At 46.2% G+C, this 27,962-nt stretch overlaps 1 protein-coding gene across 1 annotated transcript; it reads right to left on the bottom strand.

Moving 5' to 3' along the window:
- Positions 1-48: 48 nt before the first annotated feature.
- LOC135058003 (protein kinase C theta type-like) lies at positions 49-27,573 on the bottom strand. The gene is made up of 9 exons (XM_063963669.1): positions 27,162-27,573; positions 23,081-23,248; positions 19,083-19,174; positions 16,384-16,446; positions 15,278-15,416; positions 12,249-12,440; positions 9,254-9,382; positions 1,441-1,528; positions 49-473 (listed from the first exon to the last, which is right to left on the bottom strand). The coding sequence occupies exons 1-8, from the start codon at positions 27,486-27,488 to the stop codon at positions 1,451-1,453; spliced, it is 1,188 nt and encodes a 395-aa protein (XP_063819739.1). The 5' UTR covers positions 27,489-27,573; the 3' UTR covers positions 49-473; positions 1,441-1,450.
- Positions 27,574-27,962: the final 389 nt, after the last annotated feature.

The raw sequence follows: 27,962 nt of genomic DNA, 5'->3' as shown, positions 1-27,962 counted from the left end.
TTAATATTTCATATTTTTTTACACTTTCAATAAAAAAAAAATGTTTTGCTTTTTTTTAACACTGAGCAGGAAGGTCAGTTAGACTGTGGCAGGCAAGGTGTTTGTGGTCTCCACTGGTGGTATTAGGAGACTATTGGGCCTTTTGCAGGCCGTGATGTTGTTGTTTTTTTTGTTTGTAACAGGTCAGGTGCTATCTGGGATGTTACCAGGGGCCTTCATTTAATTCAAGTTGCCTGATTTGTGGAAGGAAGGACAGTCAGATTGAGGCAGGCAAGGTGTCTGTGGTCTCTTAAGGTGGTATTAAGAGACTTTGGGGCCTTGTGCAGGCCGTGATGTTGTTTTTTTGTTAACAGAGAGCAGATGTTAGCTGTGATGGTCACAGGGGCTTCAGGTGTTCTAAGCTGGCTGATTTGTGGTGGTGGTGGTGGTGGTGGAGGAACAATTGGGTGTCCCGGTTGATGGCCTTTATACTCCTGAAATGAAGGAGAGTTGCAGTAAGTGATAGAACTAACAATTGTAGAGACACAGGGAACTGTGTGCTGGCTAATCTATACTAGTAGGTGAGACAATCACCCAGAGCTACCACTAGCTACTCCACTCCTCTTCTTCTCCACTCTCAGGGGCAGATGTATTAACCTGGAGAAGGCATAAGGAAGTGATAAACCAGTGATACGTGCAAGGTGATAAAGGCACCAGCCAATCAGCTCCAATATGTAAATGAACAGTTAGGATCTGATTGGCTGGTGCCTTTATCACCTTGCACATATCACTGGTTTATCACTTCCTTATGCCTTCTCCAGGTTAATATATCTGCCCCTCAATAACTGATGGCTTTCTGTAAAATGAGCTGCACTTGCTGTTCTGTCTTGCAGCTTTTAGATTAGGATGAAATGGGCTCTGTCCTTCTGTCTATCAGCCGCACAGACAGAGCAGCAGGTATAGCCAGTCCCATAGGAGATCAGCATTGACAGGAGGAGGAAACAAACCGCTAGTGATCATGCCATGAAGAGGAATCTACATTGTTTAATTAGTGTTGGCAGCAAAACCGTAACCTCTAGTAATTGGACGATTCCATTAGTACAGGTGGTAACAATGGATAAATGAGATATTACATTGTTTGGCTCTCTGTGTTACAGGATTATAGAAGAATTAATGCCACAGTACCATTAGTATGATACAGGGTATGAGGGGGCCACAGAAGTGCTACGCTGTAATACTGCTTGGGTTTTACACACTGTGCCATGAGGTGTCAGAGTGGTGCATCACACTGACGTGCCATAAAGCCTGCTCCACCTGCAGCAGATATTTCTTACTGTTTATTGAGATATTTTGAATATACAATGAAAATAATCTAATATTAATATAGAAAATACATGTATGCTTGCAGATTAGGAAATACAGTATCACAAATGTCACTGGGGTACATAAAGTCTGACTTACTGTGTGTCCATTAGAAGGAGAATCCTGGGATTGGGCAGCTTCCACTCCTGTACTCCAGCCCAGGAAGTGTCTGCAGCTCCAGGTTGTGCTGCAAAAATAAGAAATATTGATTTATATTCTGTATATCCCCTCCTTTTTATCCTTTTCTTTTTTGTACCTTATTTTCTGTGTGGCAAATTCAATAAAAACTCATCTTAAAAACAAGTATTCTTTTGATTAACTTAAGCTTACATAATGATCACCATCAGATGTACATACGGGTCCCTTTAGTTCAAACTGGTATATAGCACAATCATGCAGTTCAGTGCTACTCTGCAGCTATGCTATATAGATTATGGCAGCTGTATGTTCATGTCAATTTTACTTAGTATATATTGTTGGTAACAGCCTGGATATCCAGTTGTGGGGTCAGAATAATGCAGCAGCCAGATTGTACTAAAAGCACCCTACTTACAGTAGAAACCTATAGGGGCTGCAGTTGCTGCCGGAAATGGAGGGATCACAGCAGATATCGGAGATATCTGCTGCAATCCCTTCTTTTTCATACATTTGGGGAATCCTTAATATATGTGGATATCTCTCGAAAACAAGTGTTTTCAGGGAATATCCCACAAATATCACTTGATAATAAATAGGCCCCATAGGGTATAATAGAATCATGCAGTCGTGGCTTCTGATGCAAGGCATTACTAATAAACCCAAGCTGAGATGGATCTTACAGTAACTGCTGGGTCAGTGGCTACTAAATCTAGTTCAGCATGGATCTATTAGTGCTCACACTAGGGAACATCAGTCGTTGGGGGATTTTCAGTGTATCCAGTGGTTTAAATATAAATAAATATCTCACAAATTCCAGATTAAAAAATAATTGTAAAGTACAATAACCTATTGGGTCTACGGTTGCATCAGAAATTAGGTTAGATATATATAGTTAGCATAAAACTGTAAAAATACGTATGGGGATAGACTTCTGGGTCGGTGCTAATTGTATATAAACAGCTATTACAATAAAAGAATCCTATTTCCTGCCGATGTTTTCATATTTGCCTGTTTTTCCAAATACAACAAATAACCTGCCTTCCACCATATTGGCTAAATCAGTTGTTCACAAACTTTCTTAAATAACGGCGCCCTAGCGTATCAGTATTTTTTTCACGGCACCCCTAAGATAAAAGTTTTTTATTGATAAATTTGGAAAAAGGTTATTAACTTTAGTAAAACGTGCCTACCTGTAAACCAGAGCCGTAACTACATATGTGCCTGGCACACAGCGCAGTTGCCCTGAGGGCGCAACTGCCCACATTCCCTAAAGTCATCCGCGGCATTGTAATGAGTCAAACTGACACATTACAAGTCGCCTGTGTGCCTGTGCTGCCGTCGGAGAGGAGAGGTGCAGCTCTGGATGCAGGGGAGGAGGAGGGAGGGGGGACTGAAGCAGCAGCAGCGCTTTGTAATTGGTGGTGGCGCTGCTGCAGCTGTCCCTCCCCTTCCGCTGCCGCCGCTGTGAATGCTGGGATTCGCTTACCTCATCCCAGCATTCACAGTGGTGGCAGACAGCCAATGCGGAAGGAGAGGTACGCTGTCTGCCGTAATGTGTAAAAAGGGGGACGCTGTCTGCCGTAATGTGTAAAAAGGGGACTCTGTCTGCCGTAATTTGTAAAAAGGGGACACTGTCTGCCATAATGTGTAAAAAGGGGACGCTGTCTGCCGTACGTTTTTTGCACACAGCGCAAAAATGTCTAGTTACGGCACTGCTGTAAACCTTAGGGTCCGTTATGTGGTAGTGTGCAGTTTTTTGCTTCCGATTGTCCACGTTTTATGATAGGCAAAACCAGTGCTAGTGGTTGCCAATCACTTTGACTATAAATAATTTGATTTGGTCCTTGACCACCAACCCGAGGTTCCCCTGAACAAGCTTCGCGGCACCCCAGGGTGTCTAGGCACTCAGTTTGGGAACCACTGGTTTAGATGGCCGCTCTGGTAGCGTATATTTCTCTATCGTCCTAAGTGGATGCTGGGGTTCCTGAAAGGACCATGGGGAATAGCGGCTCCGCAGGAGACAGGGCACAAAAAAGTAAAGCTTTACTAGGTCAGGTGGTGTGCACTGGCTCCTCCCCCCATGACCCTCCTCCAGACTCCAGTTAGATTTTGTGCCCGAACGAGAAGGGTGCAATCTAGGTGGCTCTCCTAAAGAGCTGCTTAGAGAAAGTTTAGTTTAGGTTTTTTTCTTTACAGTGAGTCCTGCTGGCAACAGGATCACTGCAACGTGGGACTTAGGGGGAAAGTAGTAAACTCACCTGCATGCAGAGTGGATTTGCTGCTTGGCTACTGGACACCATTAGCTCCAGAGGGATCGAACACAGGCCCAGCCGTGGAGTCCGGTCCCGGAGCCGCGCCGCCGACCCCCTTGCAGATGCTGAAGCGTGAAGAGGTCCGGAAACCGGCGGCTGAAGACTCCTCAGTCTTCATAAGGTAGCGCACAGCACTGCAGCTGTGCGCCATTTTCCTCTCAGCACACTTCACTGGGCAGTCACTGAGGGTGCAGAGCGCTGGGGGGGGGCGCTCTGAGAGGCAAATATAAACCTTATACAAGGCTAAAAATACCTCACATATAGCCCATAGGGGCTATATGGAGATATTTAACCCCTGCCTGACTGGAAAAATAGCGGGAGAAGAACCCGCCGAAAAAGGGGCGGGGCCTATCTCCTCAGCACACGGCGCCATTTTCTGTCACAGCTCCGCTGGTCAGAACGGCTCCCAGGTCTCTCCCCTGCACTACACTACAGAAACAGGGTAAAACAGAGAGGGGGGGCACATTAATGGCTATATATATATATATATATTAAAGCAGCTATAAGGGAGCACTTAATATAAGGATATCCCTTGTATATATAGCGCTTTGTGGTGTGTGCTGGCAGACTCTCCCTCTGTCTCCCCAAAAGGGCTAGTGGGTCCTGTCTTCATTAGAGCATTCCCTGTGAGTTTGCGGTGTGTGTCGGTACGTGGTGTCGACATGTATGAGGACGATATTGGTGTGGAGGCGGAGCAATTGCCAAATATGCAGATGTCACCCCCCAGGGGGTCGACACCAGAATGGATGCCTTTATTTGTGGAATTACGTGATGGTTTATCTTCCCTTAAACAGTCAGTTGAGGACATGAGGCGGCCGGACAATCAATTAATGCCTGTCCAGGCGCCTCAAACACCGTCAGGGGCTGTAAAACGCCCTTTGCCTCAGTCGGTCGACACAGACCCAGACACGGGCACTGATTCCAGTGACGACGGTAGAAATTCAAACGTATTTTCCAGTAGGGCCACACGTTATATGATTTTGGCAATGAAGGAGACGTTACATTTAGCTGATACTACAGATACCGTAAAACAGGGTATTATGTATGGTGTGAAAAAACTACAAACAGTTTTTCCTGAATCAGAAGAATTAAATGACGTGTGTGATGAAGCGTGGGTTGCTCCTGATAAAAAGTTGATAATTTCAAAAAAGTTATTGGCATTATACCCTTTCCCGCCAGAGGTTAGGGCGCGCTGGGAAACACCCCCTAAGGTGGACAAGGCGCTCACACGCTTATCCAAACAAGTGGCGTTACCCTCTCCTGAGACGGCCGCACTTAAGGATCCATCAGATAGAAAGATGGAAGTTATTCAAAAGAATATATACACACATGCAGGTGTTATACTACGACCAGCTATAGCAACTGCCTGGATGTGCAGTGCTGGAGTAGTTTGGTCAGAATCCCTGATTGAAAATATTGATACCCTAGATAGGGACAATGTTTTACTGTCGTTAGAACAAATAAAGGATGCATTTATCTATATGCGTGATGCACAGAGGGATATTTGCACACTGGCATCTCGGGTGAGTGCTATGTCCATTTCAGCCAGAAGAGCCTTATGGACACGACAGTGGACAGGCGATGCGGATTCAAAACGTCACATGGAGGTTTTGCCGTATAAAGGGGAGGAGTTATTTGGAGTTGGTCTATCAGACTTGGTGGCCACGGCTACTGCCGGGAAATCCACTTTTTTACCTCAAGTCACTCCCCAACAGAGAAAGGCACCGACCTTTCAACCGCAGCCTTTTCGCTCCTACAAAAATAAGAGAGCAAAGGGCTTGTCGTACCTGCCACGAGGCAGAGGAAGAGGGAAGAGACACCAACAGGCAGCTCCTTCCCAGGAACAGAAGCCCTCCCCGGCTCCTGCAAAAACCTCAGCATGACGCTGGGGCCTCTCAAGCGGACTCGGGGACAGTGGGGGGCCGTCTCAAAAATTACAGCGCGCAGTGGGCTCACTCGCAGGTAGACCCCTGGATCCTGCAGATAATATCTCAGGGGTACAGGTTGGAATTAGAGACGGATCCTCCTCATCGTTTCCTGAAGTCTGCCTTACCAACCGTCTCTTCCGAAAGGGAGAGGGTGTTGGAAGCCATTCACAAGCTGTACGCTCAGCAGGTGATAGTCAAAGTACCCCTATTACAACAAGGAAAGGGGTATTATTCCACTCTATTTGTGGTACCGAAGCCGGATGGCTCGGTAAGGCCTATTCTAAATCTGAAGTCCTTGAACCTCTACATAAAAAAGTTCAAGTTCAAGATGGAGTCACTCAGAGCAGTGATAGCGAACCTGGAAGAAGGGGACTTTATGGTATCCTTGGACATCAAGGATGCGTATCTACACGTTCCGATTTACCCCGCACACCAGGGGTACCTCAGGTTCATTGTTCAAAACTGTCACTATCAGTTTCAGACGCTGCCGTTCGGATTGTCCACGGCGCCTCGGGTCTTTACCAAGGTAATGGCCGAGATGATGATTCTTCTTCGAAGAAAAGGCGTATTAGTTATCCCATACTTGGACGATCTCCTAATAAGGGCAAGGTCCAGAGAACAGCTGGAGACAGCTTTAGCACTATCTCAAGAGGTGCTAAGACAACACGGGTGGATTCTGAATATTCCAAAATCCCATTTAATCCCGACAACTCGTCTGCTGTTCCTAGGAATGATTCTGGACACGGTTCAGAAAAAGGTTTTCCTTCCAGAGGAAAAAGCCAAGGAGTTATCCGATCTGGTCAGGAACCTCCTAAAACCAGGAAAAGTGTCAGTACATCAATGCACAAGAGTCCTGGGAAAAATGGTGGCTTCTTACGAAGCAATTCCATTCGGCAGATTCCATGCAAGAATATTCCAAAGGGATCTGTTGGACAAATGGTCAGGGTCGCATCTGCAGATGCACCTGCGAATAACCCTGTCACCAAAGACAAGGGTGTCACTTCTGTGGTGGTTGCAGAAGGCTCACCTATTAGAAGGCCGCAGATTCGGCATTCAGGATTGGATCCTGGTGACCACGGACGCCAGCCTGAGAGGCTGGGGAGCAGTCACACAAGGAAGAAACTTCCAGGGAGTATGGACGAGTCTGGAAAAGTCTCTTCACATAAACATTCTGGAACTAAGAGCAATCTACAATGCTCTAAGCCAGGCGGAACTTCTCCTGCAAGGAAAGCCGGTGTTGATTCAGTCGGACAACATCACGGCGGTCGCCCATGTAAACAGGCAGGGCGGCACAAGAAGCAGGAGTGCAATGGCAGAAGCTGCCAAGATTCTTCGCTGGGCGGAGAATCACGTGATAGCACTGTCAGCAGTGTTCATCCCGGGCGTGGACAACTGGGAAGCAGACTTCCTCAGCAGACACGATCTTCATCCGGGAGAGTGGGGTCTACATCCAGAAGTCTTCAACATGTTAATAGACCGTTGGGAAAGACCAATTGTAGACATGATGGCGTCTCGCCTCAACAAGAAACTGGACAAATATTGCGCCAGGTCAAGAGATCCACAGGCAATAGCTGTGGACGCACTGGTAACTCCTTGGGTGTACCAGTCAGTGTATGTGTTTCCTCCTCTGCCGCTCATACCAAAGGTATTGAAGATCATACGGCAAAGAAGAGTAAGAACAATACTAGTGGTTCCGGATTGGCCGAGAAGGACTTGGTATCCGGAACTTCAAGAGATGCTCACGGACGAACCGTGGCCTCTACCTCTGAGAAGGGACCTGCTACAGCAGGGTCCCTGTCTTTTTCAAGACTTACCGCGGCTGCGTTTGACGGCATGGCGGTTGAACGCCAGATCCTAAAAGGGAAAGGCATTCCAGAAGAAGTCATTCCTACCTTGATTAAGGCACGGAAGGAAGTCACCGTGAAACATTATCACCGCATTTGGCGAAAATATGTAGCGTGGTGCGAGGATCGGAGGGTTCCGACGGAGGAATTCCAACTGGGTCGTTTCCTACATTTCCTGCAATCAGGATTATCTATGGGTCTCAAATTGGGATCCATTAAGGTTCAAATTTCGGCCCTGTCAATATTCTTCCAAAAAGAATTGGCCTCTGTCCCTGAGGTCCAGACTTTTGTCAAGGGAGTACTGCATATACAGCCTCCTGTGGTGCCTCCGGTGGCACCGTGGGATCTAAATGTAGTTTTAGATTTCCTCAAATCCCATTGGTTTGAACCATTGAAAAAGGTGGATTTGAAATATCTCACATTGAAAGTGACTATGTTACTAGCCCTGGCCTCTGCCAGGAGAGTATCTGAATTGGCGGCTTTATCTTATAAAAGTCCTTATCTAATCTTCCATTCGGATAGGGCAGAACTGCGGACTCGTCCGCATTTTCTCCCTAAAGTGGTATCAGCATTTCATCTGAACCAACCTATTGTTATACATTGCAAGGACGGCTGGAGTCAGAAAATCTGACTCGCTGTTTATATTGTATGCACCCAACAAGTTGGGCGCACCTGCTTCTAAGCAGTCGATTGCTCGTTGGATTTGTAACACAATTCAACTTGCACATTCTGTGGCAGGCCTGCCACAGCCTAAAACTGTAAAAGCCCACTCCACAAGGAAGGTGGGCTCATCTTGGGCGGCTGCCCGAGGGGTCTCGGCATTACAACTCTGCCGAGCAGCTACGTGGTCGGGGGAGAACACGTTTGTAAAATTTTACAAATTTGATACCCTGGCAAAGGAGGACCTGGAGTTCTCTCATTCGGTGCTGCAGAGTCATCCGCACTCTCCCGCCCGTTTGGGAGCTTTGGTATAATCCCCATGGTCCTTTCAGGAACCCCAGCATCCACTTAGGACGATAGAGAAAATAAGAATTTACTTACCGATAATTCTATTTCTCGGAGTCCGTAGTGGATGCTGGGCGCCCATCCCAAGTGCGGATTATCTGCAATACTTGTACATAGTTATTGTTAACTAATTCGGGTTATTGTTAAGGAGCCATCTTTAAGAGGCCCTTTCTGTTGTCATACTGTTAACTGGGTTTAGATCACAAGTTGTACGGTGTGATTGGTGTGGCTGGTATGAGTCTTACCCGGGATTCAAAATGCCTCCCTTATTGTGTATGCTCGTCCGGGCACAGTACCTAACTGGAGTCTGGAGGAGGGTCATGGGGGGAGGAGCCAGTGCACACCACCTGACCTAGTAAAGCTTTACTTTTTTGTGCCCTGTCTCCTGCGGAGCCGCTATTCCCCATGGTCCTTTCAGGAACCCCAGCATCCACTACGGACTCCGAGAAATAGAATTATCGGTAAGTAAATTCTTATTATCTAACATTACCAAGCCCTGAAAAAGTCAGGGACGGTGGGCAAACTATGAAGACGTGCAAATATGCCCACCCCCATGCCACATTACTGTATCTACCAGATGTCAGTGCACACCAATTGTGCAGCAGAAAATCCAGCTTCATTTGACTGCAAATTGCAATAGACATCTAATGGTAATTTTGTTTGTTTATAAGAGGTGTCAATGTACCTTAAACGGCAGGAATGGGGGTCTCACTCTCCTCCGCTCTATGTCTGTCCAGCTGATGGTGCGCAGGAAGGGGTGCCAGCGGATTTTGTGTGCCACCCTGAGGCGATGTTCTGCCTTCTTTTTCAGTAGCTGTAAATGGAAACAACAGATGTGCTTCACGTCACATTTTGTTTGGCAATTATTATTTGCTAGTTAAGTAAGTAAATTGTACTTTTATCTTGTGCATCTTAGAAAAATGTGTTTAAGAAAACTGTGAAACCATAGAGGTTGCACTTGTTAGCGTGCACCCATATGGTCTCTTTTTTGGGGTGTTCATTTGAAGCAGTTGTATACTTCAAACTGCACCTATATATGCTGCTCAACTCAAATGCAATTTTCATTTTATTTTAGAAATGCCAATAAGCTATAAGGTATCTCTATTATTCAGAACTAACTATAGCATTGTTATATCGGGTTGGGTATGGGTGACAGGCGCTTGGGATCCTGCCGGTCACCATACCGATGGTGGGATCCCGGGGATTATAATGCCATAGGGGGCCGAGTGCCACGAAGTCCCTTGCAGGCTCACTGCACTCACCACACTGCGGGCTCGGTGGCGAGTTGTGGACACCCACGAGTGGGAATAGTCCCTGCTAGTCGGCCTGCCGACTGTCGAGTTTGTGAGGGGGCGGGATGTAGTCGTCGGTATTATGACCGCCGGTGCCATAACTACATCCCGTTATATCTACCTTTTGGGTGCAGTGCATTAATAATATACGTAGGTAAAAGTTTAGATATTCGCCTTTGAAATATGTCAGACCCTGAAGTACACCTGCAGCCTTCATTTTTTATTTATATTGTCCCCATTCCATTGATCTGCCACAGTCTGAGAGGGATGACTAATATATATGGTTACTTGAGAAACTACTAGCTCTGGATGTAATGTATGCGGCTGTTGGAGAAGTGATATAACAACACTTTGGAAGAGATGTCTCATTACAGAGTTTTTATAGGTTTGCTGCATAGTTAGGATCACTATAGGGTGTTGGAATTGGGACACAGGATTGCTTTTCTTACAGACAGCTGGCTGCAACATTTATTTATGAACATCAGCTATAGCTTTTGTAGATGTACCCTAACGTCCATCAGTGAGATTGTAGCAGTTGTCCCTGGCATTGCCTGAGAGTATGACCGTATGTAATTACTATATATATATATATATATATCAGTGTAGAAAGGAGGAAGCGGCACTCAGCATTTTAAATAAGCAAAAGTGTGTGTTTGAAATCACACCAAAGAGTACAACGTTTCGGGGCTCACGTGCCCCTTTGTCAAGGTGTTCATTTGTGTTACAAATGTTTACAACAATGTTATAAGATTCATTGTTAATTTTATGAATAAACGATTTTTAATTCCAATGTTTTGATATTTTGAGGTGGTTTAGCTCCCATGAGAATTCTATTTTCTTCTTTTATATATATATATATATATATGTATATATATACACACATGTGACAGTGGGACATGTGTACAAGGTAAATAACACTGACATAAGTATCAGAGTGGCAGAAAAATACGGGATTTGGGGCCTGATTCAGACTTGATCGTAGCAGCAACTTTTTGGTAATAGAAACACCCAAATAGGATAAATTACGTTTATTCCAACAAAAGCGGTAGAACTGCTCAAGAGGTTCCTTGACCGCCTATGGGACATAAAAGTCAAGGACCTCAGTTTTTTGTGCATTATTCTTATAACCCGAGAGGCTCCATATTCTTCAATTTCCCTAAACAGGTGCGGAAGAGATGTGGACCGTGTCTGATATCGTAAGCAGCACGTCGTCTGCATATAGGGCAATTTTGAGTTTGGAGGAACCTACTTTAATACTTTTAATATTCGGGTTGGTGCGAATACGTGGACTGTGTGTGTGTGTATTATATATGAGGGTGTGTCTTTTGTGTATTATGCATGAGTTGTGACACTGTGTGTTTGAGTGTGTTATAGACTTATCATACTATACCTTTAAAGTGGGACACTCCTGAATTACACACGTTCTATGGCTGATTAAAACCAGGTAAAACGCAGGCATGAATGAAGCCAGTCACAGAAGCTGTGTAATTCGTGAGTGTCCCGGTTTAAAGGTATAGTATGGTAAGTGTAGTATATTATGTATAAGAGTGTGACAATGTGTGGCTCTGCCGAAGTTCAAAACAAGGCCTGGGCAAACTACACAACCATGCCAAATCTGGTGGAGCTAGGGTACAAACTCTGGCCATGCATTAAGGACAGACAGGTGCAGACACAGACACAATACATTGGAATATATAAAACTATCCTCACAGCTTCATCTGTAATATTTGTGCCAGGGGAGCACCAGACATGCCATGAGACTTTCCGTGCCACGGATTGTCTCTGCAGACGCCCTGTAAGGTAGAATAGGGTGGTGGGGTTCCTCTACATGGTGCCATCGGGGTAACAACTGTCTGTGTCCTGGACACTATCACCAGTCACACACCACTTGTTACAGCCCTGTATGAATGTTATTCTGAGCCAAGGTATGACAATGTTTAGAATTCATTTTGAAAGTAGTAAAGGTGTCACTCTGATGCCATTAGTCCTGCAGCTAAGAGAGATGTTATGCTGTAAAAGAAATGCATTATGGGACTTGATGGATATTTCATCTTTAGTGATGCCTTCTAAAGATATAAATTGATTTATAAATGTTCTTATAAATGTTGTTAGAGGCACCAGCCTGAGAGACCTCTACAGACCTCACTGAGGCCACACTGTGATGTCTGTAGGGAGATCTTTGAAAAACTCTGAAGGCCAATGACTCACAGTCCCTTTTATCAGTCGGTTTGGCACAAACCACATAGTTATATATCTCACCTAATCAGTGAGGTAACAGTTGGTAATGGCATTATTAGATAGCACAGATTATAGTGAGATCTGTACAGTATGGCTGTAATACTGCCTCCTCCTGGCAATATACGGTCATATATAACTCCAGGTCCTCACCTTCTTTATGAAATCCTTGGCATCTTCTTGCAGCCATGGTGAAAAAGTTGGCCTTTCTTGCAGCACCGATCTAAAAAGTTGCTGCATGTGTGGGCCATTGTAGAATGGATGTTTTCCATTTGCCATCCTGGCAGCTGTTACCCCCAAGGACCACCAGTCCACAGCACATCCATATGGACGTCTCAGCAGAACCTGATAAATGAGAGATGGATCACATTATACATTATTATGTCTGTAATTACATGTGCTATATCTGTGTGCTCCTGACAGGTTTTATGGCTCTTTAACAACTGCTATCCGTCAGTTTTGCTCTTGTACAGTGACTTACACTCCTTTCTTATAATGTCTGTATTATCCCCTGTGGCTTTATATTGTGTCACTATGGCTTTCTGCCTAGTGCAGCTGCAGGACAGTGTTTCATCACCTAGATGTATGACCTCTCCAGCAAGTTATGTAGCATCTTCTGCACACATATTACTGTAGCTGCTACTAGCCATCAGGTATACTGTAACTGTACTGTATGTTAATAGCAGTTGAGAACTGCTGCAGGAGAAGAATAAAGTGCATGGAAGAGTTATCAGACTGTACAAACAAAATATTATAACACTAGAGAAGATAAGATAGTGGGAGATAAGATTACTATTAGTAAATGAATGGCCTAGACTGAAAATCCAGGGGCAATCTGTTTAGAATTTGATCCTGGGAATGTGTATAAGGTCATATCTTGTGTCTAGAATAAAATAACTAATTTGCAGCTATTATAAAGACTCTTTATTATAAGAGCTGTGACAATGTAGATTGGATTTGCAGATGGACTAGTGGTAGTGTAGCGGACACTGTAAATTGTATCAATACTGGATTTAAGACTAAGGGGTATATTTACTAAGGTGCGGGTTTCCGATTGGCTGCTATGGGCAACATCACTTCTATAGACCCACACCTTAGTAAATACGCCCCTAAGAATATACTTGCAAGGCTAATTACAGTATGTTCTATAGGACATCACTTTTGCCTTCATCTGAGTAAAGTGGGGTTTATGGATTGAAGGCTGAACATTATAGATGGTGATGCTCGGGGGTATTCAGCAGCGCCACCTTTTTTCTGGTCTCATTCTTCATTCCAATTACTAGCTCCAGAAACAGGAAGAAATAAATGAAATCATTTTAGAAATGACAGGCACATGTATGACCCAGGTCTGTACGGGTCTGGGACTCAGGGTCGACAGCACAAATGTCGACACACTTTAGGTCGACGCCAATTGGTCGACACACCTTAGGTCGGCATGGACAAAAGGTCGACATGGTTAAAAGGTCGACAGGAACAAGGTCGACATGGAAAAAGGTCGACATGGGGTTTTTATGTTTTTTTGGTGTCGTTTTCTTCGTAGAGTGACCGGGAACCCAAATTAGTGCACCGCGTCCCTTCGCATGGCTCGCTTCGCTCGCCATGCTTTGGGCATGGTGCCTTCGCTCCGCTACCGCTTCGCTCGGCACACTTTACCGTTCCAATCGTAGTCCACGTGGATCGTTAAGTATGAAAAAGTTCAAAAAAAGAAAAAAATCGTGAAAAACTCATGTCGACCTTTTTCCATGTCGACCTTGTTCCTCTCGACCTTTTGACCATGTCGACCTTTTGTCCATGTCGACCTAAGGTGTGTCGACCAATTGGCGTCGACCTAAAGTGTGTCGACCTTTGTGCTGTCGACCTGGAGTCCGGATACCGGTCTGTACACGTATGACCCAACTTTGCCGGGTCACATGCACACCGGCGCTAGACGCCCTAACGTGTGCTTCCAGGTCCACTTCTTCAAATACAATTAGAAATATGTCAAATAATAAGTTGGTTGCTTGGTAGTAGACAATAATGCTTTGTCTGCATACATCAATAACAGATTATCCCTGTGACTATCCTGTGCTAGTGCCAACCTGAGATGTGACAGCAATGCTAATAATGCGGCTGTCCTTGCGATATGCATAGGGGAGCTTTCTCCAGGGCAAATGTTCTCTCTGGTGTTACCACTTGGATAGGGAGAAGTCTTACTCCAGAATGTACCCGTATTCAGCAGAGAAAGGAAGTTTCTCACTTTCATATATAGACCTGTATCTGTATAACTATGATTTCCAGCCATGATCGTGTGTTCAATTCTCTGTACACACATAGAACACCAACCCAATATGACATAACCGCTAAACATTATCCTAATACCTTACAATATACTAGTGCTTCCCAAATCTGGTTCTCACACCCCCTCAACAGCCTATGTTTTCAGGATATCTTTCTGTGGAAACATGTAGCGTAACTACTGACCCAGCTTTTACTGATGCTAATACATGGCCCCTTTTCCCAAGGTAGTGGACTTTCTACCATTGATTGCTGATGTGTAACTGATGGGATATAGTGATTATGTTGACATTTAAAATGTCGACACCACAATGTCATAAGTTATGATGTCAAAATTGTTGTAATGCTGACATTCTGCATGGACCAGAGGGTTAGGGTTAGGCTACAGAAGGAAAGTGGAGGGTTAGGTGCTAGTAAGAGAGGGGCAGATGTATTAAGCCTGGAGAAGGGATAAAGCAGTGATAATGCACCAGCCAATCAGTTCCTAACTGTCATTTCATATATCTGTGCTATTGGTGTCTGACACTACTGAGCATGAATTACTACAAATCAGAGTTCATATAGAAGCAGCTGATACCAGGGAACCACTTTTCACAGTATATAAGGCTGATCAAGTGCATGTTCCATACCTGGGGGAACCGAGAATCCAAGATTCCTATCAAGTTTTATCTGAGTCTCAAAATTCTCGGCATGCAGTCCAGGTTTTAGTATTATCCATGCTTGAGCACAAATGGTTACATCAAAATAGCTGAGGTACTAATTAAGTCACCTGTTCTCAAATAAAGCTATCCAGTATCTAAACAGTAAGGGCAATGTGGGACTGGATAATAAGTTAACATTAAAAACAGGAAAATGTTTTGGAATATAAATTTGCAAAACGTTTAACTCTGTCATATTCTGCATCTCACCTCTGGGGCCATGTACCGGTAGGTACCAGTCTGGTTGGAGATCGTTTTGCCTTCAAGCAGTCCATCCTGGGCAAGGCCAAAATCTATAATCTTAATGTGGCCTTCTGTGTCTAGCATTATATTTTCTGGCTTTATATCCCTGCAGTGAAATAAAGAGATTTCTGGGTCAGCGTTTGGTATATAAGAACTGGGTATATCTGGCAGATGACATCTTTGAGCACTAGTAGAGGTGGGCAGAAGGCATGGCATGGAGACAATGATGACACAGAAAGAAGGGTTTTCTATAGAAGATCTACAGTGTCTAGTTAGTCAATGTGGTCGACATGCATTAAATCGACAGGTGAAAGGTAAATAGTGGCCAAGGTCGACAGGGCCAAAAGGTCGACATGACAATGGTTGACACAATTTTTAAAAAAATTTTTTATAACATGTTGTGTGTTCATCATATGTGACCGCTAAAAGTTGAAATGTGTACCCTTATGGGCTCGCTTTGCTCGCCACACTTCAGACAATTTGACTGGCACCGCTTCCCACAGATTACTATTCCCAGTTGTAGTCCACATGGATAGTAAATGAAGCAAAAGTTGGGAAAACATGTAAAAAAAACAACATGTTGACCTTTAGAACCTGTCAACCTATTGTGGGAGGGGTAGGTTAGAGTTAGGGTTAAAAGACTTACTGGACCTGTCAGGATTTTGACCATCGGGATGCCGCTGTCGGCATTCTGATGGTTGGAATAGTTGACTGCTGGGATTTCGAACTTGGCCCCAGAGGTGGCTAAAAGTATTAGGTAACTGAGGAGACAGTTGGATGAAAGGTGCAAAACTGCACTGAACCCAAACAGACATTTGCCTTCATTGAGTACTTTGCACTATCCAGATAAATTCTAATTGCTTATCTCTTGCTGTAGTTTGTAAACAAAGTTTACATGTTTAATTAATGTTTTTATATAACCCTCAACAGTAGTTTTTATAGCATGGTGACAGACTAAATCCTACATTTTGGCCTTTAGTACATATACAGTATGTCGGCCTTTCCTATCACAGGTAAAAGAAGATACTGCAGTTATTGTAGGTAGCTGTAACATAAATGATTATCATACTAACCGATGTACAATGCCTCTGCTATGCAGAAACTCGAGGCCAAGAATTAGTTCTGCTGTATAGAACCTGAACAAGAGAAGAGTAGAAGTCAATTTCTGCACTTTGGTGGAGACAGGGGAGTCCTGTACCTTTGGGGGCCCCATAGCACAATTTCCATGGGTCCCCCATGGTACCCTTCCTCCCAACATACTATTCAGAGTTCTAACCCACTCTAACCACCCCACAAACAGACTACTTAAAGCTCAACACCACCCCTTTTCCAGCGGCAGACTACTTAGAGCTCAGTCAACTCCCTCCCTCAGAACCCTTCCCCCGGCAGAAGGAGCAGATCTGAAGGAGCTCATCTTCAGAGTCCCGTTAGCTGCTTTTTATTTATGTGAACTGCAAGCACATCTCTGCACTCCCAGCCTGCTCCGTCTCTCCTCACTGACGGCTCAGTCATGATTCCTGTCACCACACTACCAGTCACACTCGTGTCATCACACTACTAGTCACGCAGGTCACAGTGTCCCGTGGGCGGCCAGGAGGTTGGGGGACTAAACAGTGTTGGTGCCTAAGGTGGTGAATGGTTGCTGTGCCCATGTGTGCAACGTCCATTCAGTGCACAGTGGAGCAGCTGCCGGAGTGCTTGGCTTGCCACAGAGTGAAACAAAAATGGGGGATGTCATGCGGACATTCCCCAAAACTGCATCAAGCATGGGCGTGGCTTTTAGTATAGAGGCCATGCCCCCTTTTCCTTCAGCGTGCAGCAGGTGTCCCGATCTCACCAAAAATGTTGGAGGTATGTAAATGCATTATACCTGCTTTTTACCAAGGTGAAACCGGGAGCAATAGCATTAGCCAAAGAAGGGGGAGTGAAAACTGCCCCCTCCGGCGATCCCTGCTGGAGCACCATAGCCTAGTGCTGTATCACTGGGCATGCGCGAGATCATTCTATTATTGCAAGATCTCCTGTGCAGCCCGGAGCCAGCAGCCATTGCAGCCAGGACAACGCTGTCCCTGCTGTGGTGAATGGACATCGACACTTGCACTGCGAAAATCAACAGCTGCAGGTGTCAGAACAGTCAGTGCTACTGACCATTCATACATTGCCCTGCATATTGGTGCTCACAACCCAGGGTCATACATGGGGGAGAAGCGGTATCAGCACACATAACGTGCTGATACACTTTTCGCCCATAACGGCACATCATACATCTACCTCTATGGGGTATATTCAATTAGCAGTGATAACGGACTTTTCACGTGAAAAGTCCGGTTTTCGGGTGAAAAAACTGACTTTTCACGTGAAACGCAATTACAGCCTATTCAATTATCCTGGAAAATTTATCACTGATCATTTTTTCACTAATTTCACTTCACCTTCTCTGAAGCAGGTGAAAAGTTGGGAAAAGTCACTATTTTAAGGTAAAAATGTTTGGATATGGTACAGAACTCCTGGGACACCCCCCTTAATGACTAATTAGGCACGTTGAAGTTTTTAATTATTTTTAATTGGCCAATAATGACATGTCATTTTTGGGGTGAAAAAGTACAAAGTGATGGAAATTGGGGTTCAAGGTATGGGACAGGTATATTGGGGTGCTTTATGAGTGGGACAGGTGTTTTTTAGGCTTGCAGATGGGAGTAATCGGTCTGTTTCCACTTTTTTTTAAAGTACCCTAAAATGACCCAAATATATACTTATACCCATTTTCATGTACCCCAAATTTAATGAGAGCATTTATTTTGCTCAAAAAAACTTGCTTTCTATAATTTTTTTGCATTTTTAAAAAAATGCATATAACAGCCATTTCACACCATTTAAGTCCCCAAAAACTCTCTAATGTGATCTCTAACACACTTCTCTTCTGTTTTACTATGTTAGTTTAGCATTTTTTGGGGTACAGGCCGATTTCCCCATTTTCACCTGCACTTTTCACTGCAAGAATTTTCACGTGAAACCCGGTCGGAATTGAATAGGTCGAAAAACGGAACGTTTTCGCGGCAATTTTCGGCCGATTGCCGCGAAAAATTTTCGGGCGAAAAATTGAAAAACGGAGCGTTTTCGCGGCAATTTTCGGCCGATTGCCGCGAAAAATTTGCGGGCGAAAAATTGCCGCGAATTTGCGGATAATTGAATATCCCCCTACGTCTTTTTTTTTTCATGTATAGGGTGGGATATATCAACCCTTAGAGAGAGAAAGCACCAGCCAATCAGCTCCTAACAGTCACTTTACAGGCTGTGTGTGTTTGAAAAATAAGTTAGAAGCTGATTGATTAGTACTTTATCTCTCTCCAAGACTTAAGGGGGGTACACACGGAGAGATCTATGCTTCATTTCTAAGCAGTCTAACTAGATTGCTTAGAAATTAAGCACGTATATCTCCGTGTGTATGCACCATAGCGATAGCGTTATCGCCGGTTCTACATTGGCCTGCATGCAGGCACAATCTAGTTACATCGCTCACTTCACAGCTGGGTGCTGAGCGGGGGAAGAGATGTGTGCTGAGCATTCTGTACTAGATCGCTCAGCACATATCTCCCTGGGTGTACCCCTCTTAAGTACATCTGCCCATAATAATGTTTTATCTTCTGGAATTGTTGCAGTGGTTAATGTGTTTTGTGTCTCCTTCGCCTGACGATCCTGTCACATTCATTTTATTCCTACCCACCCTCAGGGACTTCTATCTGCATTATCTCATTAGTAGTTAATTACTTACTGCACTTTGTCCGTCTCTATATAACCACACGTATTTATAAGTGCCTCCAGGCTGCCACCACCGAGGTACTCCATGATGAAAAATGCGTGGGCCTATAACACAAGAAAACTTCCACATAAATAAAAATATTCATTGAAAGAATATGATTTTTTTTAAATGTTTTTAATAATGACAATAAAAAAGGAACATTATGTCCACACAAAGACAACAGATATAGAATATAACACATATGTATATACTCATCATATGGTACAGTCCCCAACCTACTCATAATCTCCTATATATTAGCCCTGTGACTCTGTGCCTGCATTTCTAACGCTGGGTGGAGTCACAGCGGTGGGCAGAGTCACAGAGCCCGCCCACCCCATGTGTAGAAAGTCATGTCTCTGCTCCTCCTCCCCCCCCCCCCCCCCCCGCCATCAGCCACTCCGACTCCCCGGCCGCAGTGCAGAGCGAACAACAACTGCTGCTGCTGCCACAGGCATAGACATTGGGAGGGACGGGTGGCGCAGGAGAAGGCTTCATAGCCCTCCCTGCCCCGCGTACACAGACCCACCGCCTCCTCCACGCACATCCAGCTGTCCGCTCTCCTGCTGTGACAGGAGGCGAGTGCTGCAGCGACGTCATCTCTTGCAGCACTCGCCTCCTGTCACAGAGAAGAGCCGGCACACACACTCCAGTCTCCGGGGGCTGCCAGCATCTACAGGCAAGCTGGAAACACCCCCGGAGCGAGAGAGAAAAGACCTGCGAGGCCATGCCCCTAACAAGCAGGACGAGCAGGGGGGGAATGTGTGTAATAGTAGCACAGACTGCCTCTGAACACAGTACTGTTTGTTTACCAGCCTGCAGCAGCCGCCCACAGCCCCAACGGTGAGTCCGTCCTGCCATCCTACTCACTGTATCTATGTCTAGTCACTACTTTGCAAATGTCTCCGCTAATGGTGTACACCCTCTCCACTACTCCCCCCCCCCCCCCTCTCTTCATCAGCTTCCTCACTGGGGACCCTCCATACCGCCCCGCATCTCTCTGTCCCCTCCCTACCGCCCCACATCTCTCTATCCCCTCCCTACCGCCCCGCGTCTCTCTATCCCCTCCCTACTGCCCCGCGTTTCTGCGTCCCCTCCCTACCGCCCCGCATCTCTGCGTCCCCTCCCTACCGCCCCACATCTCTCAATCCCCTCCCTACCGCCCCGCGTCTCTCTATCCCCTCCCTACCGCCCCGCGTCTCTGCGTCCCCTCCCTACCGCCCACATCTCTCTATCCCCTCCCTACCACCCCGCGTCTCTCTATCCCCTCCCTACCGCCCCGCGTCTCTGCGTCCCCTCCGTACCGCTCTGCGTCCCCTCCGTACCACCCCACGTCTCTGTGTCCCCTCCCTACCGCCCCACGTCTCTGTATCCCCTCCTCCCTACGCCTCTGTATCCCCACCCTACCGCCCCGCTTCTCTCTATCCCCTCCCTACCGCACCACGTCTCTGTATCCCCTCCCTACCGCCCCACGTCTCTCTATCCCCTCCTCCCTACGCCTCTGTATCCCCACCCTACCGCCCCGCTTCTCTCTATCCCCTCCCTACCGCCCAAGTCTCTGTATCCCCTCCCTACCGCCCCACGTCTCTCTATCCCCTCCGTACCACCCGCGTCTCTCTGTGTCCCCTCCCTACCGCCCCACGTCTCTGTATCCCCTCCTCTCTATGCCTCTGTATCCCCACCCTACCGCCCCGCTTCTCTCTATCCCCTCGCTACCGACCCGCGTCTCTATCCCATCCCTACCGCCCTGCCTCTCTGTATCCCCTCCCTACCGCCCTGTGCCGCTGTATCCCCTCCCTACCGCCCTGCGTCTCCCTATCCCCTCCCTACCGCCCTGCGTCTCTGCATCCCCTCCGTACTGCCCCGCGTCTCTCTATCCCCTTCCTACCGCCCCACGTCTCTGCGTCCCTTCCCTACCGCCCCACGTCTCTATCCCCTCCCTACCGCCCCCCGTCTCTGTGTCCCCTCCCTACTACCCCACGTCTCGGTATCCCCTCCTCCCTACGCCTCTGTATCCCCACCCTACCGCCCGCTTCTCTATCCCCTCCCTACCGACCCGCGTATCTGTATCCCCTCCCAACCGCCCTGCCTCTCTGTATCCCCTCCCTACCGCCCTGTGCCACTGTATCCCCTCCCACCGACCCGCGTCTCTCTATCCCCTCCCTACCGCCCTGCATCTCTGTATCCCCTCCCTACCGCCCCCCGCGTCTCTGCATTCCCTCCCTACCGCCCCGCCTCTCTCTAGCCCCTCCCTACCGCCCGCGTCTCTCTATCCCTTCCCTACCGCCCCGCCTCTCTCTATCCCCTCCCTACCGCCCCGCGTCTCTGCATCCCCTCCCTACCCCCCTGTGTCCCATACAGGGTCCATACCACCGGCTCCTGGATAACTCCCTGACAAACCCTCACCAGGAGGAAGGGAGCCATAACCCCCTGCAGGTGCCCCCCGTAGCTACCGGTATATCGGTGATGCTTTGCTGTGCCGCCTTCTCCCTATCCCTCACACAGCAACTGGGGGGGGCGCGCACATAGTGCATGCAGATGGGACTGGTGCACCTGTGGCCGCGTGGAGACATTGCGTGCGCAACATGTCCGCGTTGCTACACCTGAAGGATGGTACGGTGTAGAGAGAGGACACAGCTGCCCCTGTTCCGCATTGTACCAGCACTCCCTTCTGTGTCTAATGACACCATATACCTCTTCATGCGGGTATGTCTATATCACATACACCCTTATCCGTGTCCTATATATTGTTACACATAACATCACATAGTTATAGGTCCCGCACAACCCCCCCACCTGCATCTACCCCCCCTCCACCTGCAGCATCTACATACTCCCTGCACCCCCCCGCACCTGCTACATTCTGTACATCGTGCCCTGCAGGCACTGTTCACGCCGTCGCAAGGGGCTACGCTCCCTTCACCATCGGAAGCACTTTCGTCTTGCAATATTTAACCACTAACAAACCTAGGAATGCAGGTAATACTCCATATAATACAAATATTGAACCCCAGCAAGGCGTGCAGGAGTTAAGGGGGCGTAGCCCCATTCGACGGTGTGAAGAGCGCCCGTAGGGTGCGATGAAGCGCCTAGTACAGTAATAAACACCAAAGTAAATACATCTGGATAGGCTCATCCACCAACAATGTTCTGCTCTAATGTCAACCTGTGTGTTTTATAACCACTTGCCTGGCATGGTCGCATGAGATGTGACCAAACCAGGCTGGGCTTTCCCTGACATGGAGGCAGATGTATTCAACCCGGAGAAGTGATAAAGCAGTGATAAGTGCAAGGTGCTAATGCATCAGCCAATCAGCTCCAATATGTAAATTTACAGTTAGGAGTTGATTGGCTGGTGCGTTATCACCTTGCATTTATCAATGCTTTATCACTTCTCCAGGCTTAATACATCTGCCCCATGGTCGCATCTGATGCGACTTGTCAGAAAGCTGATTGTGCGACTGCAGGAAGAGGAGCCTCCTGCAATTGCCGCTCTCAGAGGGACTTTTTTTTTTTGCAGCAGAGATAATAAGTTGTAGTCTCTTACTACCCATAGAATATTTAGACCCACGGGGGTGTCACTCCCAGTATGGTCCACTCTGGCATAAGTCTGAATTTTAAGAACCAATAATAGTAAGATCCACGTATCATACATTTGAAGTTGGCTGGTGATCAACAAATAGGTAAATAGAAAGAGATGGCTGTTGCTGCTGACAATTTATTTCTGTTCTGGATGATTTGGGGTATAAAGGGTCCAGTATCTGAGAAATAAAAGAGGTGTGACACCCCAACCTGAGTAACTCCCACACAGAATCACATTAAGTCATAGAGTGTCTTCAGTATCGTAGTGGTGGAATGTAATCACTGATAATAGCATTACACTCTAATAAGATGTGGCACAGCGTAGCTAGGGGGCAGTCTACTGGGTAATGCCCTATAGAATGTGGCAGAGCAATGAGAAGTTCCTGTACCTTGGACTGAAGTGCCGCATATGCCTTACTAAGGAAGGGGCATCCCTGTGCCTCCCGCAGGATTTTGCTTTCCCTCAGCAACGCTTCGGTATATTCATCTGCGGCTCTTTTTTTGACCATTTTTATTGCAAACAGTCTTTTTTTCACGGGGTGGGACGCGAGGACAACCTGAGAAAGACATTGAGAAAACAGAGAAGATTGATGATGTTCAGTAATCAAATATTTAGTGAATGCTACACAGCTGTTAAGATGCCCATCCACTAGTGAGGTATAGTATGTGAACCTCGCCTTGCGATACCCCGCCAACTGACCCAGCAGCTACCCGGCGGCTGGACAGCATACGATACATTGTATGGGGATCTTTGGCATGTGATGTATTGTATTCAATCCCAGTCATGGCTGCGGGATCTGACAAATCCTTGGTGAAGCAGTGACAGTCTCCAGATCCGATGCCATGGGACCGCGCATCGGATCAGAACCGGAGTTAAAAACATACGATGTGATACTTTTCACACTATTTATCGACCCGATCGGTCGAAATCATGTGAAAAAGGGCCATATCGCACTAGTGGATGGTCACCTTTAACCCCTTCAGTGTGTGTGTGGGGGGGGGGGGTTAAAATTAAAATTGGCATGGGTGCGGTGAGGCGAGGGACCGGGCAAGGCAAGGTTATCACGTGGGGATCGCCAGCCCCATCGCTGATTCCCGGCTGCCTTGCATAAGCCATTTTACAGCTAAGCCCAGCCCCCGGCCAATAGGAGCACGGAGTGGTGGGATAAACTCCATAATAGAGTGGGAATAGAACCTGTGGCAAGTGCAATTAGCCTCCAATGGGCTTCGTTGCTCTTCCACTGGCCATCTGGATCCCGGGGTCGGTATGGTGTCTCCGGGATCCCAAACATAGGTCTCCCAATACCAACCCTCCCCCGCAGCTTCAGTGGGGGATACTGCCTCAGAAAGGTTCCGCAAACATTCACCTAGTGGCAGAAGCCTTACTACAAGCTCCTCACCCTCTAGAACATGATTCCTATTTCTTTTGGGTACTTCCTCGTATACGTGAGCATTTCTGCAGCTGACCTCAGTACTCGCCCATGTTTATTGTGTCCCATCAGGTGCCCACTGCACACCACAGTAACATGGCAGCAATGATTAGTGAGACATATGTTCTGTAACCCCATCCAATGGGATAAATCTGCTCAACCTTTTACTGCCAGTGCCTACACTTCCCAGTGGTGCACGCAGGGGGGGTTTCTGAGTACTTGATAACTCATCCGGATGAGCCTAATTTTCTATTTTTGAGACAGCTGTGTCTCCGCCTCAGCAAAAGCCGTGATCATGATCATAGAACTGCTGCTCAATAGAGAGCTATGTAGCTCTCTGTTTACAGAATGTCCGATGGGGTGTTGCTAGTTGCACATGCTCAGCCACAGCAGCTCCCTCCATCCTCACAGTGCCATCCGTCTGCTCCCAGCCCCTGGTGGTATGCATAAAATATATGTACGTTTGAAGTCTGTGTGTTTATGTATTTGTAGGTATGTACAGTATGTATGTTTATTACCTTGTGTGTGATTGTGTATGTACAGTATGCGTGTTTGTGTATGTGCGTGCTATATATGTATAAACGTGTGTGTGTGTGTGTGTATATATATATATATACACACACACACACACACACACACACACACACACACACACACACACACACACCCTCGGAAAGCCTCCTGACTAAATCCTGTGTTTGCCCTGCTTCCCTCTGTCACCCCTCATCCTTGGATTAGCCAAAGCCACAAGACTGTCATAGGCCAAGGATACACAGCATGTACAGTATGGTGCCTTGCTGGTGTTCAGTCATGGGGCGGGATGTACTAAACGAAAAATGCGGTAAACTCCCTGTTTACCGCATTTTCCGGATGTACTAACCCACGGCCGGCAGGACAGCGCCGCGGTGGGGTACGCCAGCTTTAGCTGGCGTACGTCCATAGAAGCCTATGGGCTTCTCTCCGCAGCGCTGCGTGAGGGATCCGATCGAATCCCTCCCAGCATGCCCTGCGGCCGCCCCCGTCACCCCGCGCATGCGCAGACTGACTTCTGGGGCCGAATCCCGGAAGTCAGGCTGCCGCTGCGCATCGCGGAGGACAGCTCTTATCGGAAGAGCTGTCCTCCGCAATGCTGATCGCATATGTTAGTACATATGCGATCAGCAATGTAGCGCAGGGTGGCGATGGGCGGCGATGTACATTAGTACATCCCGCCCATGGTCTTTATGTGGCATTGTTGCTAGCTTGGAAACATTATAAAATAAGATGATTTCCACTCCAGGTCTGTATTGTATCATTAGTTCCTCTTCCCCTATATAACCCCAATAAAGGGGACAAATTGAAGTGTAGAGCAGAGAACAATTATTTTTAACTGTATTCTATTTTGTTCCTATTCATGCTCACTTTTAACTATCTGCTTTTATATTGTCTTTTGTGTATCCCTGATGAAAATGTGTCTCAAAATGCATAGAAAGGTTGGATCAGTTTGGCCTTGGTGTGGTTTTTACCCTTAGTGCTGACCTTTGGTCTCTGTATTCACCCCACCAGTGGGTTGTGGAGTGCACCAGGCACAGTAAGCTTGTTTATAAGTAGCCTGGAGCATAGGCAGCGAGAGGTGGGGGTGGGTATTCTTTACCCATGCCCTAGATGGAGGGGCTCAGCAGGGGCCCGTATCCAGCTGCCCGCCCTCCCCCATTCCCTGTTGCAGAGAGCCCCACTTTGGGCAGGGAGAGAGAGTTGACTGCTGTAGTCAGTCCTCTATCTCCCCGCGTGGAGGGGGATCACACCTGCCGCCGCCCACTGGATCGGACACCAGCGCCCAGCTTTACAGTTCGTGTTCCTGCGTCGCGGCCGCACGTATATTATTTTTTATATTTTCTAGAAAGGGGGTCTGGCCACACCTCTCCCACATTGGCCATACCCCCTCCCTGTACTGGGGCCCTGCGTCTCTAGCCTGGAGTGCCAACGATTACTCTGTTTCTGCTTTTTTTAAGGACATTTCCTTGGAAATATATTTTAAATCAATAATAAAAGTTAAGTATTAAAGCTCTGATATATACTGATAAAATCAAAGTTTTCAAGTGTGCACCTAAATACATTTACTACCACAGCAGCAGGCGCAGGTGTAATAAAGTCCAGAATATATTTATAATATAATGCTCCAATCCAATGGAAAGATTATTGTTAGGTTGCCTGGTGAAAGGTGGAAAGATAGATAAAACGGCCATATTATTTTTTCTCATATTTAAAAATAATAAAACAATACAATACTTGTGCTGGTAATTATTATTTTTGTTAATAAGACAAGCGCCAATTAGAAAAATGTAATTTAGCTCTGTTATAAGGGATATGTTATTAAATAGGCCCCAAATTAATGATGATAATAATACAATTTGTAGGATTTTTATTATTTATGTGTAGTATTATATGTTTGGTATAGTATACATATAACATGAAGATGTCCCCTTGTTATACAACTATATTTAATGTTGTTTGTGGTATATCTTGGGTTGCGTGCTGAATAAAAGACTCATATGATTGCTCATGTAACAATGAAGATGTGTGGAATGAAAGACCATATAAAGAAGCGGAGAGCTGTGTATAACCAAATAATGAAATAAACAATTACATAGCTGTAAATTAATAGGCAGTAATAATTTGGTAACTATAAACACATAGTGGTAGCTGCTCAATCAGTTTGGCAATACTTATCAGGTGCATGTAAGGGAGGGGGTCACAGGAAATAGAAAGGGGGGGTGCTTCCCCCCCCCCTCCTCCCCCGGTATCCAAACTATATGGTAATAGAAATTCATAGATATTTGTTGCTTATATTTGCAAATACATGGGAAGCTGCCGAGACCCTCAAGGCTTCTCTGATTACCGGCAGACCCTACACTGCATGATAACAGTGGTCACTCATGACCGTGTCATTGTCTATTGTAAGGCCTTATGATAAAGGCCCATACAGAAATATAACAAATTTCCTATTCTCTCATTGGGAATGATGGCAGTTATTACGATTATGGTAAGAAAGATTACTTACTTGACCAAAACTGCCCTTGCCTAGAGTGGCATGTACTACAACGTCCCTAATGTGAAAATGCTTTTTCTCAGATGATGATACCGTCACAGCCCTCTTACTACAACCTTCCTCTGGGCTGCTCTCTCTAGCTCGCTTCTGTCCTCTACCTTCCTGAAGCTCTTTCTCAATTCTTTGCCGTTTGGCATTCTTAAATTCAGCATCCATAAGTGGTCTTCCGTGGATGTTATCAATTTTCGTTAGGTGCACCCGGATGGATTTGGGGCACAGATGTTTTATTTTTTTTCTCATTCTATCCATGTCTGACGGCGCAGACATGGAAAACTCCATGGTGTTATATTGGAGGTAAAATATATAGCGCTGCTAAATAAATAGCAAAGTCTAATGTCTCGATACCCGAACAACTACCTACTCACTCAAGACCTAACCAAAGACAGAGACAAAGACAGATTTGCTCTGGCAATACTAGGTTGTGATGTCATAGACACTTATGATGTCACAGACACAGATGCCAATGTAACATTCTATGATCTTAAAGGCAACTCGACCATTAAATTAAATATATTTTAGACCAGTGGTTCTCAAACTTTTTTGAATCATGGCGCCCTAGAGTACTGTATCAGAATTTTTTTCATGGCACACCTAGGCCAAAAGTTTCTTATTGAGAAATGTAGAAAGAAATAGTAAATGAAATTAATTGTGTTTATTTGTCACATTTAGGTTTCATTGTGTGGTGAGGGACAGGATTTGCTTCTGTTTTTCCCCATATGTTATAATTAGCAGCCACCAGCACTGGTTTTGCCT

This window comes from Pseudophryne corroboree, chromosome 3 (genome assembly GCF_028390025.1).
Source record: "Pseudophryne corroboree isolate aPseCor3 chromosome 3, aPseCor3.hap2, whole genome shotgun sequence".
In the NCBI taxonomy this organism is placed as follows: domain Eukaryota; kingdom Metazoa; phylum Chordata; class Amphibia; order Anura; family Myobatrachidae; genus Pseudophryne; species Pseudophryne corroboree.
The sequence above is the reverse complement of the archived record's forward strand: the minus strand, read 5'-3'. Positions and strand labels throughout refer to the sequence as shown.

What these genes read in the sequence shown, in the direction of transcription:
- LOC135058003 (XM_063963669.1), bottom strand. Translation starts at nt 27,488, where the DNA reads ATGGAGTTTTCCATGTCTGCGCCGTCAGACATGGATAGAATGAGAAAA. An exon ending in ATGCGGCACTTCAGTCCAAG is followed by an intron (nt 19,175 to 23,080) that starts GTACAGGAACTT and finishes CTTGTGTTATAG; the next exon opens with GCCCACGCATTTTTCATCAT. An exon ending in ATAGAGACGGACAAAGTGCA is followed by an intron (nt 16,447 to 19,082) that starts GTAAGTAATTAA and finishes TCTCTTGTTCAG; the next exon opens with GTTCTATACAGCAGAACTAA.